This window comes from Cyrtonyx montezumae, unplaced genomic scaffold, assembly GCF_038088225.1.
Source record: "Cyrtonyx montezumae isolate F1298 unplaced genomic scaffold, pur_monq_1.0 scaffold_3, whole genome shotgun sequence".
In the NCBI taxonomy this organism is placed as follows: domain Eukaryota; kingdom Metazoa; phylum Chordata; class Aves; order Galliformes; family Odontophoridae; genus Cyrtonyx; species Cyrtonyx montezumae.
Genome location: NW_027072034.1, coordinates 89,293,811 through 89,305,082, shown reverse-complemented (window position 1 = coordinate 89,305,082; position 11,272 = coordinate 89,293,811). Strand labels below are relative to the sequence as shown.

Genomic DNA, 11,272 nt, shown 5'->3' with positions numbered 1-11,272 from the left:
TAAATTAACAAGTTTCCATGTATGGAGGGAAAGATTTATTTGAAGTGTAATGGCCCTATACAATGTGCTCAATAAGCTCTGAGAGGCATTTAAAGCATCATGAGACTTGATATTGAGGCTTCAAGGGAAAACAGAAGGAACTGCTCAGCACTAATCTGCTATGATTTGTAAAAGATTTTTAAAATGACCCCAAGTGAAAGTGAAGGATTCCCTTAAGCCATAGACCATGCAGGATATGGGAGACTTCATTTCTGCAGAAAAGGAATAGGTAACAAAAATCTGGAATAAAAAATAGATCCTGGACCAAATGTAGGTGGGATAAGACACAAGAAAGTGAGAATGAAAACAGGACAAGAAGTGAGGCACATCAAAAGGTTGGATGCTGACAGACTGAGAGGCCCACGGTTGCCTTCATTTTTTCTAAGTCTTAGGATTATTTTGAAATGCATGCTGTCACCCAAGGACAAGCTTCAAAGCATATGGGTCTTTTGCTTTAATACAGAGTGTTCAATACAAGTGCCAGTATGTTCAAGTATTCAAGTTTCTTATTTTTATATAAATAATTGCTTTTGTTTCACTTCAGCTTTCTCTCCAGCATACAATGACTATTCTAGCCAGGTAGGTCAGTAAACACTTAGAAAAGGAAATTGTCTTACTTTTGAAAGGGGACACTCAACTTTAAACTGAAGCTATAAGATAAGTTCACGCTTGAAACTCACCCTGTTAGAATTTTAGCCTCTCCATCATGGTGACAGTAATGCAAGAGGAAGCCATGTTGCCAAAGCAGTTCTACAATGCAAACTGCACTGGGGGGGTTTATTACAGAAGGACAAGAGTAGCAGGAATCATTTCCAATCCTATACCATGGATATGGGCACTTGAACAGGTATTCTAAGTATTTTATGCTGCTGTGTACGGTTCTTTCAACTTTCTATAGATTTAGAGCTGAGAATGGAAACCCTGAATACTCCCAAGGGAAATTAAGCAGGGTTTTTGATTTTCCCAGACTTGTTCATTTTTTGTTCACTTGCCATGCTATGCAATAAGTCTAGTAATGCTATCTTCTGTAAGGTCCCTCACTTCCTTGGTCTTTGTTTAGGCTGTGTCAGGTTGTTCCCCACAGCTCTGCAGCTGTATTCAGTTTTCCTTTACTGCTCTCCTTTTACTGCAGTTATTACTTATGATCCCTGCCAGATTGCAACTGCTTTCCTTTGGCCATCACATCTGCTGCCACTTGCTATCTGTTTTCAGATGTGCTAGTGAAAATATTCCTGCTCAAATAAAGCATCCTCTAGCTGTAGGTATGAAGTTACTCATTTCCTGATGTCAGCTCTTGTATTTGCAGGGATTACTGCTTGTCCTGCTTTAAATAAAATCCCATCTCACACATGTGCATGCACACACAACATTCAATCCTTTGCCTAGTAACAGGATTGGCACTGCCTGTGGTCCTTCTCCCTTTCAGTTCAACCACAGTCTATGTGCAAACTGTCTTAATGCCTTCATCATCCAATCCAAACTCTTTTCAAGAGTGTTTAGCACTTCTTCTGCATGTTTGTTTTTCTGTTGCTTTTTTTTTTTGTTGTTGTTCTGGAGCTCACTTTGCATTTTTATGCTGTGCCCAGCACTGACACAACAGAACTGCTTCACCATCACTGCCTGTGCAGGGGCAGCCACTCCTTGTTTATCTGACTTCTGGCCTGGTTGTGTCAGAGCTCCATCAATAAGAGCTTAAGATATTGCGGCTCCAAGCTTTCTGTGCCTCTATTTTTTCCAGGGGTTTAATAGCAATTTTTTGGAACTGTCTCCCTGCATTGGATTGCCTTTACCCTATCATACAGTGCTCTGCCTGATGCCAAATGGTGCCTCTCTGTGTTAACAATTAGGACAGTTCTGGTGTATTGAGAAGTGGGAGGATAAATAAGGATCTAGTAGTTTATCTTCTACATAAACCCAAATAAATCTGTCACTACTTTTTGCTCTGGGTATTTCACAGTATCATAGAGGTTGAAAGGGACCTCTGGAGATCATCTAGTCCAACCGTCTGCTAAAGCAAGTTCCCTACAGTGGGTTGTACAGGAAAGCATACAGGTGAGTTTTCAATGTCACTACTGAGTTTTCAGCAGCACTAATGAATGGAGTTCTTGCTCCAGTGTTTGAATAAGGTCTCAAAAGAATTGATACAAATAAAGGAAGGCAAAAATGAATACAGCTGAGAAAGAGGTAATGTATATTAAACACTTCAGTGTGCTTATCCACTAGTTTTATGACAGAAGGAAGAAACTGTTACATCATTCAGGACTTCTACTTCAAGTCCTGTTCTTAGTGTGAAAAATGGGAAACAAAACCTATTTTAAACTCTTGGTGTACAGGTTTAAGTAAAATACTCTCCATTTCATAGGAAGTACAAACTGCTTGAAGAGGAATTTCTCTCAATAGGAAGCAGACAGTTGGACAGAATCCTGGGAAAGAAAATGTAAGATCGCAAAAGGGATCAAAGGTGGAAGTGATATTAAAATTACAAAAATGTTGTTGCTAAGGATTTTAATTACAGTTCACACAGAAGCGTGTTCTTCCTATGGGAACATGCACACAAGATTTTGATTTTTTCTGCAAGCACATCTTGGGCACTGTTGGGTGGATTAGCATTTCGTCCTTTCATTTTTTCTGATTATGCAGATGATTTAGAGGCTCAAATCTCTCCCAACACATCATGCTACCCACTTTCCCCTGCCCAGACACTCTTCCTCCATCACACTTTGCTCATATCTAATATAATGATGCAGGATAAAAAGCAACAAGGTGGAGTCTTTTTCAATCGGATAATTTTAGTAGCAAAATCCTCCTTCACAACAATACAGTCTCATCTCATCTTAGTCCTGCATAAAAACAGGTTACCTAGTGGCAGCATTTAAAGATTATTTCAAAATTGAATAAAATCAGTGGGTATTTTTTAATTCATCTTCAGATTTAGTCATTCCATTTTCTTTAATCTTTACAGTATAATAAGAGTTTTGATCAACAATTGTATTTTCTCTACTCTCTCAAAATAATAATAATAATAAATACAGATCTGTTCTTTCTCATTAGGGAAAATCTTAAACTTGACAGAACAAAACAAGAAGTCTTCAGTTTTCTCTACAGGGCAAGCATTTGCTAATTGCAGAAAATATTCTGCTCGTGCCATGCCAACCCATCTCTGACACATGAGCCTACCAGTTCTGGTTCCCTATGAAAAATAACTGCAGCAGTCATCAAAGACAGCAGCGAGATTTCTCAACCTGTGCAACTCACAACACCTGCTGCTTCCCCATCTGCTTCTGCTCATCCACAATGCCAAATCAGGCTGAATGGGGGAACCCAAGTAGAAGCATTTCTGAGAGTGCCTGTAGGAGGGGTGTGATGCACTGTACCTCCAGATCTAACACCTCACAAAGCTAAACTGTCAGTAAGAGACAAGAGAAGGAAAATCAACTGCTTTTTTTGGCACCTATGGAAGCAGAAAGGTGTCTAGCGGGATTCTAAAAAGCAGCTGCTCTGAATGTTTTTGAAAAATTGCCTACTACCTATTTCAAGCTTTTGATAGTTTGCTCTTTTTTGCTAGTGGTTTACTCACAGCTTCCAGAGAAGATGTGGGCTTTGCAATGCTAAGCAAGTGCTCAGGAATGAACTGCTTAGGCAGTTGTTACAAGCAAAGGAAATGATTTTTGTCATGTTTTTCAGATATAAAAGCAGAATGGACAAACTCTCCTTGTAAGCATGCAGGAAACCCAAAGTAGAACAACACCTTGAACTAGCCCTTTGAGTGTCAAATCTGGATTTTCATCACACTTGTGAGCATACATATCTGTCTTTAAATTAGTAGAGGAGAATATAGCACTGCAACAGAGGTGGGTGAGTGCTAGCTCACAAAGCTATTTCTGCAAAGCACTGAATGCAGATCTCTGAATATTTTCCAGTTAGCTCTGTGCAGTGTGTCATGCAGGCATGAAATTCACTGCCATAAGAGGATGTTGAGTCAAAGACTGTAGCTGAGTTTCCTGAAAGTCTGAAAAGCAGCTTGGTTAGCTCAGGCTATGGGAAATTTTTTTTTTTTTTTTTTTTGCGAGATATGGGCAGTGGCGTGGTGGTTTGTGCAAGGTCTAATGCTGCTGAGTCCAAGGCTGGGTGCCGATGCTGAGCCATGAAATAAGCAGACAGAAAAAATCAGTGACTGCAATTTTTCAAGGGGAGAAGAGTCTCTGTTTTATTTTGCATTTGTATAGCTTTGCCCAGAATCAGAAGTTCTTCAGACAATTTTCAGTGTATGTGTCAATCACTTAAGAGAAAGCATATACCAGGCTTGCCAGGCAATCTGTCCTTTTGCGCTTTTGTTTCTACCAGGGTTGGGAAACACAGTACACAGAATAGCTGTTATTACGGCTAGGGCAAGAGGATTTGACAACAGTTTGTGCTCAAGAAGCATTGACCCCTTCCCTGCCAACCAAAATGAAGTGCAGGGATAAATAAGGAGATAGAAACCATCCACAAAGTCAGGTGGTTAACTATTTTGGACCATCAAGGTGGTGATCTTTAGTGAAGGTAATGTGAAAACCTAGTGAGACAAGGGTGGTTAAACACTGATTTGGTGCTACTTAGCTCCAGAATGCTCTAGATTACATGGGCCAAGGTTGTTTTTCATCATTGCTCCTGCTTTGACAAAGTGAGCAGTAGGCTTTTACATAATGGATATGATCATATACTGCAGAGAACAATCCTGAACTGGCAGAGGAGGGAAGGTGATGACATAATAGGTCTTCTCCCTCTCTAAGTTATGTGATTCATCAATTAAATGAATTCAGTGGTATAAAGGAGCATAAAAAGGCCATTTCCCTCTAATATTCTCCCTGCTGATTAACTCTTCCCTCCCCATTCCTGGAACACGACTCGAGAATGACACCGATTCCTGCGGAATAATCCAGTTATCAGCCCCAGCCCGAGTCGCGGTGTGAGTCTGGTAGGCCTTGCAGCAGGGGGATGCCAGGCTCTTCAGGTGCAGCCGCCGCCCGCCGTGGCTGCAGAACGGCTCCATGCGGTACGTGCAGAGCCCTGAACCGATCCCGCTGCTCCTCTGTGGGTGGCGAGATTGGCCACCGAGGAAAAGCGGCCGCTGCCCACTTCCCCGCACTGCCTCGACATACCCCGCCAGTGCCCCGACACCGGCACTAGCGGCCGCATTGCGTCGGGGGCGCGGCGCTCGGAGCATCGCGGCGGCTGCGGCCTCACTCTTGTTGGAGGACAGTCCGCGAATCGGGGGAGTGCGGCGCGGTGCACAGCGTGCCCGCCCTCCTCTCTGCAACTCCCGCCCGCCCGCTGCCAGAGCTGCACCAAACGGCTCTCAGGTTTCCGCTGATACTGCAGTGTCGAGACATGGCTCGAGTTTGCTTCTCGCCTTTACGTATTCAGCAGTCCGTTCGCTCCTGCCACATGCGTCCTTCTCCTGCCTCCTGCTGCTGCTGCCGTTGGGACGAGCCGAGAGCCACTCCGGAGATGCGGTTGCGGGACTGCGGCTCTTTCACGTCTCTCCAGCCGACACTGCCCAGCGCCCGACTCCTTTTCCAGATGTCTTAAAGGAAGAGAGCAGGAGAACCAGCACATACATAGCACATCCTCCTTTTAATACAAGCCTTCGGAAAAAGACACTTTGCACGGTCTTCCACCCACCGACTCCGCCGCTGCGGTTTTCGACAGGAGCTACTTAAACCCATTCGCCCTTGGTGCAGCCTGAGTGTATGAATATTCAAGTGTTTCGCAGGCACCCCTGTAAAGCGATCACTGTATTATTAAGAGGGATGCAAGAGGAGGAGGAGAGTTGAGTTTGCCACTGCGGTTTTTGTTTTGCTCATATATATAAATATATATATATAATTTTTTTTTTTGATGGTGCTGCAAGACAGCTTGTCGCATTCTGGCACTGGCTCCTACTCCTAACCAGCGCATCTCACACAGAGCAGGTAAGGAAAAGCACCCTCTGTCCCCCAGCTGTTGGACCCTATTTTGACAGTTTGGGTCTGGAATGTCAAAATACCTTGCTGTGTCACCATCTCAGTTTCATTTAGCTGCTGCAAAGCAGAGGGGAGACGCTTCACTCCTCCCCATATCCTTTCAAGTCTGTGTGATGAAGTTGTCAGTGCTCAGCTAAGTCTCCACCACCTGCAAAGTGGAATGCATGGTGGTCAGGAAACTTGCAGCAGAAGCTGATCCCAGTGAAGCTGCATGGTAAGCCCTCCATGGAAGCACTAAAGAGCACAGCAAAGCTGCGGGTTCATATTGACCCCTTCCTGTCCTGGAGGCGCTGTTGTGCATCCAGGGATGTGCAGGAACGCGTAAGGCTCCTCATATGCTGCTGCCATAATGAGAGAAGAGCAGGATACTCTTGCTGATGTGAAAGCTAATCGATTGCACTGGAGTGTGTGTGGTGGGGCTTTTAGGTTGGTTTATGATGCTTCTCTCCTTCCTGACAGCCTCCATTCTGCAAATAAGCTTTACGTCTTTAAATGCTGAGTATCTCCATCTCTTCTTCTCCAGTGCTCAAGAGGACCCGGGCAGTGGGGGTGGGGGGTTGGGAGGGGGGGAGGCTGACAATGGAAATTTGCTGAGTTGCCATTGCAAGGTCTTGCTTCCCAGCCACCCTGTGATTTATTTATTTATTTGTGTGTGTGTGTGTGTGTGTGTGTGTGTGTGTGTGTGTGTGTGGTAACTTCAAGACAGCATCCGCAGTGATGATCGAGTCGGCAAGAAAAGTGGTCGGATCGAGTTAAAGGCAAAAGGAGACAGCTGGGGAGGGAACCCCAGCCAGGAGGTGCACCCCAGACACCTTCAGCCTCCTAGCCTTGGGGGACAGGACCCCTCACCTTATCTACCCTCTACCCTCATCCCCCAAAGGTACTTCTTCTCTCTTTACTGTCTCTTCATTCCTTATGCCACATCCTGCATCCTGCCTCTTCTTTCCCCTTGTGGATATTTACAACCTTTAGGTTTCTCTTCTGGTCCTTCCTCAAGCTTCTCCATTCCCACTCACCTTACAGTTTCCGAGCATACCTCCACACCCTGCTTCCCGTTATCCTCCACTGAACTACTCTTGCACTTTCCTCTCCCCTCCCCTCCCCTCCCCTCCCCTCCCCTCCCCTCCCCTCCCCTCCCCTCCCCTCCCCGCCCCTCCCCTCCCCTCCCCTCCCCCCCCTCCTCTCCCCTCCCCTCCCCCCCCTCCTCTCTCCTCCCCTCCTCTTCCCTCCCCCCCTCCTCTCCCCTCCCCTCCTCTCCCCTCCCCTCCTCTCCCCTCCCCTCCTCTCCCCTCCCTCTCCCCTCCCTCTCCCCTCCCTCTCCATCTCCCTCTCCCCTCCCTCTCCATCTCCCTCTCCCCTCCCTCTCCATCTCCCTCTCCCCTCCCCTCCCCCTCCTCTCCTCTCCTCTCCATCTCCCTCTCCCCTCCCCTCCCTCTCCTCTCCTCTCCTCTCCTCTCCTCTCCTCTCCTCTCCTCTCCTCTCCTCTCCTCTCCTCTCCTCTCCTCTCCTCTCCTCTCCTCTCCTCTCCTCTCCTCTCCTCTCCTCTCCTCTCCTCTCCTCTCCTCTCCTCTCCTCTCCTCTCCTCTCCTCTCCTCTCCTCTCCTCTCCTCTCCTCTCCTCTCCTCTCCTCTCCTCTCCTCTCCTCTCCTCTCCTCTCCTCTCCTCTCCTCTCCTCTCCTCTCCTCTCCTCTCCTCTCCTCTCCTCTCCTCTCCTCTCCTCTCCTCTCCTCTCCCTCTCCTCCAGCCTGGGTTCCCCATTCTCTGTGCCACAATGACTGTGATGGCTGGAGAAAACATGGATGAGACTTCTGTGCTTCCTGGCCACCCCCAGGATAGCTACCAGCCTGCTGCCCATGATGACCATGAATGCTGTGAGCGTGTAGTAATAAACATTGCTGGACTACGCTTTGAGACACAGCTGAAGACGTTAGCCCAGTTCCCTAACACACTGCTGGGCAACCCCAAGAAGCGCATGCGGTACTTCGACCCTTTGCGCAATGAATACTTCTTTGACCGAAACAGGCCCAGCTTTGATGCCATCCTCTACTACTACCAGTCTGGGGGACGGCTTCGCCGGCCAGTCAATGTTCCCTTGGACATGTTCTCTGAGGAGATCAAATTTTATGAGCTGGGTGAGGAAGCCATGGAGAAGTTCCGGGAAGATGAAGGGTTCATCAAAGATGAGGAGAGACCCTTGCCAGAGGGGGAGTACCAGCGCCAAGTATGGCTCCTCTTTGAGTACCCAGAAAGCTCTGGGCCTGCAAGGGTCATTGCAATAGTGTCTGTCATGGTGATCCTAATCTCCATTGTGATCTTCTGCCTGGAGACATTACCTGAGCTGAAGGAGGATAAGGAGTATACAGTGCATCGTACTGACAACACCACTCAGGTCTACAAATCCAACATCTTCACAGATCCCTTCTTTGTTGTGGAGACCCTGTGCATCATCTGGTTCTCTTTTGAGCTGGTGGTGCGGTTCTTTGCTTGCCCCAGCAAGACTGAATTCTTCAAGAATATAATGAACTTCATTGACATTGTGGCCATCATTCCTTACTTCATCACCTTGGGCACTGAGATGGCTGAGCGGGAGGGGACTCAGAAGGGAGAGCAGGCCACCTCCCTGGCCATTCTGAGAGTCATCAGACTGGTAAGGGTCTTTCGAATCTTCAAACTCTCCCGGCACTCTAAGGGCCTCCAGATTTTGGGACAGACCCTCAAAGCAAGTATGAGAGAGCTAGGTTTACTAATCTTCTTCCTCTTCATTGGGGTGATCTTGTTCTCTAGTGCGGTGTATTTTGCTGAGGCTGAAGAACCTGAGTCTCATTTCACAAGTATCCCCGATGCTTTCTGGTGGGCGGTGGTATCCATGACCACTGTGGGCTATGGTGACATGTACCCTGTGACAATTGGAGGCAAAATCGTAGGCTCCTTGTGTGCCATCGCTGGTGTGCTGACAATTGCCCTGCCTGTACCTGTCATCGTGTCCAACTTCAACTACTTCTACCACCGAGAAACAGAAGGGGAAGAACAGGCTCAGTTACTTCATGTTAGCTCCCCAAATTTAGCATCTGACAGTGATCTCAGTCGCCGCAGCTCTTCCACAATCAGCAAATCTGAATACATGGAAATCGAAGAGGATATGAATAATAGCATAGACAATTTTAGAGAGGCTAATCTCAGAACTGGCAACTGCACTGTAGCCAACCAAAACTGTGTTAATAAAAGCAAGCTGCTGACTGATGTATAAACAAAAACCCCAAATCCCCACTCACAGCTTGAAGACTTAAGTGACCTAGTCACACTTTGTAGATGCTTTACTGATAGTCTTTGAATGCTATATTTACCTCGTAAATGCATTGTTGCATTGTGAGTCTTTGCTCAGCAATCAAGAAGCTTCCAGGATCCACAAATGATAAAATTTTGTTTACTTAAAAAAAAAATGTTTTCCACCTGGTAAATGATAACTATTTGAACTACTTAGGTTTTAAACTGAATGATGCTAGACCTAAACTTTCCCTCTTGCATCCACCTCTTTTTTTTTTTTACGAACTTAATTTCAACTAAGGAAGACAATTTTTAAAACTAAAGCATATGCATGGATTCCAGAAAAATTATCTTGCAAACATACACAGTTGCAAGAGAGTGAATCAGATAATAGTGAAAAAATATTAGCATGCAGCAAGCATTTACCATTGTTCTTATGAGGGGGAACAAATTTTCCTTCCATCCCCTATGTGAGAGATTACATAGTTCCAACATACAGATCAGCACCTTATTTAAATACACTGGTCTTTTTTCTATCCATGGAAGAATTATTTAAAAATAATAATGAGAACTGAAGGTAAAACATTTGCACTGCTGCTAAGTTCTCTTACATGCAGATTATCTTAACACTTTTCCCTGCCCAGAGCCATATACAAAACTTCTAGTCCTTCTGTTGCAAGACAGCACAATGTAGTTTAATATAAGCATGTTTGAATTTGATGCTATTCATTTTATAATCGCATGCCTGAAACTTTACCTCAGACAATAGTGGATAAGCTTTTGTTTGAACCAAATCTTCTAAAAATAGGTCTTTTAGCTCTCTTCTGTTTTCCTTTTTTCTTTATTTTGGTTTGCATTCACCAGAAGTGCTCTACTTAACTTACTAAATTGTTGACTAGTACTTTAAAGTACTGTATTTAAGTGCGTATGTTAGTCAAATGGGAACAATAAGTTTTGGAGATCAAAGCATGTTCAAATATTCAGCATTATGGCCTATCTGAATAATGTGTAACTTAATGCATGAAATCATTAATAATAATAATAAAAAGACAAAAATTAAAAAGTGCTTGATAGATCGAAGGCCTGAATGAACAGATTAGAGAAACCTGTTTCCCTGCATTGCTCAGGAAAATGTGTTGGCTTTTGTCCAGGCATTGTCAGAAAGGGATATATCCCATCTCCTAAAGAGAAAGCTATATGGAAAACTGTGAAGACAAGTTATATATAGCAGAACCTAAAACCTAGTATTCTTTATATTTGAAAGGTGTAGGTGCATGCTTTTTGGTGCATTCTCAGAATGTAAATGATAACTATATAATATATGCATCCAAATTGCAGCAGCTGGTTTCTTTTGCGGTCATTAGTTGAGATTTTTTTTATTCCCCTAAAACTCACTAAAGAAACTTAAAAGACTGATTTAAATAGTTGTGCAGTGCCTTTATTTTACATCCTCTAAACTGCTGAAAGTGCCTCCAGGAACTGATCTGATCAGAGGTAAAGGTAGTGCAAAGATCAGCACAGCAGAAGGAGAGTTCTGCACTGCCTCTTGGCTCAGCACAGAAGGGGATAGAGAGGGAAAGAAAGAGTAAGCATGAGTGAGAGCAATCCAGAAGAGGCAGGCGAAGACCACTCAGCACCCTGTAAGATAACTTATTTTATCTTTTGCCAGTCCATTGTTGCAAGGCTTTGCATTTTCTTCTGCCAAATAAGTCACAGTTGTGTTTATGTAAGACTTCAAGTTTCCCTAGGTTGTTTATAGGGACATTAATGCCTTCATTGTATCTGACCTTCCTTTCCCTGATACCAGCTTTTGGCAGCTGGTCCCGTCATGACATAACACAGGAGGGTCTAAGGATTAGCACTAGCTGTGACATCACAGTAAGGCAGCAGATTGCAGAGTTGAGCTTTTTTAAATTCCCCAGGTTGTAGGCAATTGAAGCTTTCAAGTGCCCTCCCATCCAGGC

The 11,272-nt window shown here is 44.9% G+C and overlaps 1 protein-coding gene across 1 annotated transcript; it reads left to right on the top strand.

Annotated features, from left to right (window-relative positions):
- Nucleotides 1-7,788: 7,788 nt before the first annotated feature.
- Nucleotides 7,789-10,923, top strand: LOC136052299 (potassium voltage-gated channel subfamily A member 1). The gene has a single exon (XM_065742298.1). The coding sequence runs from the start codon at nt 7,816-7,818 to the stop codon at nt 9,289-9,291; it is 1,476 nt and encodes a 491-aa protein (XP_065598370.1). The 5' UTR covers nt 7,789-7,815; the 3' UTR covers nt 9,292-10,923.
- Nucleotides 10,924-11,272: the final 349 nt, after the last annotated feature.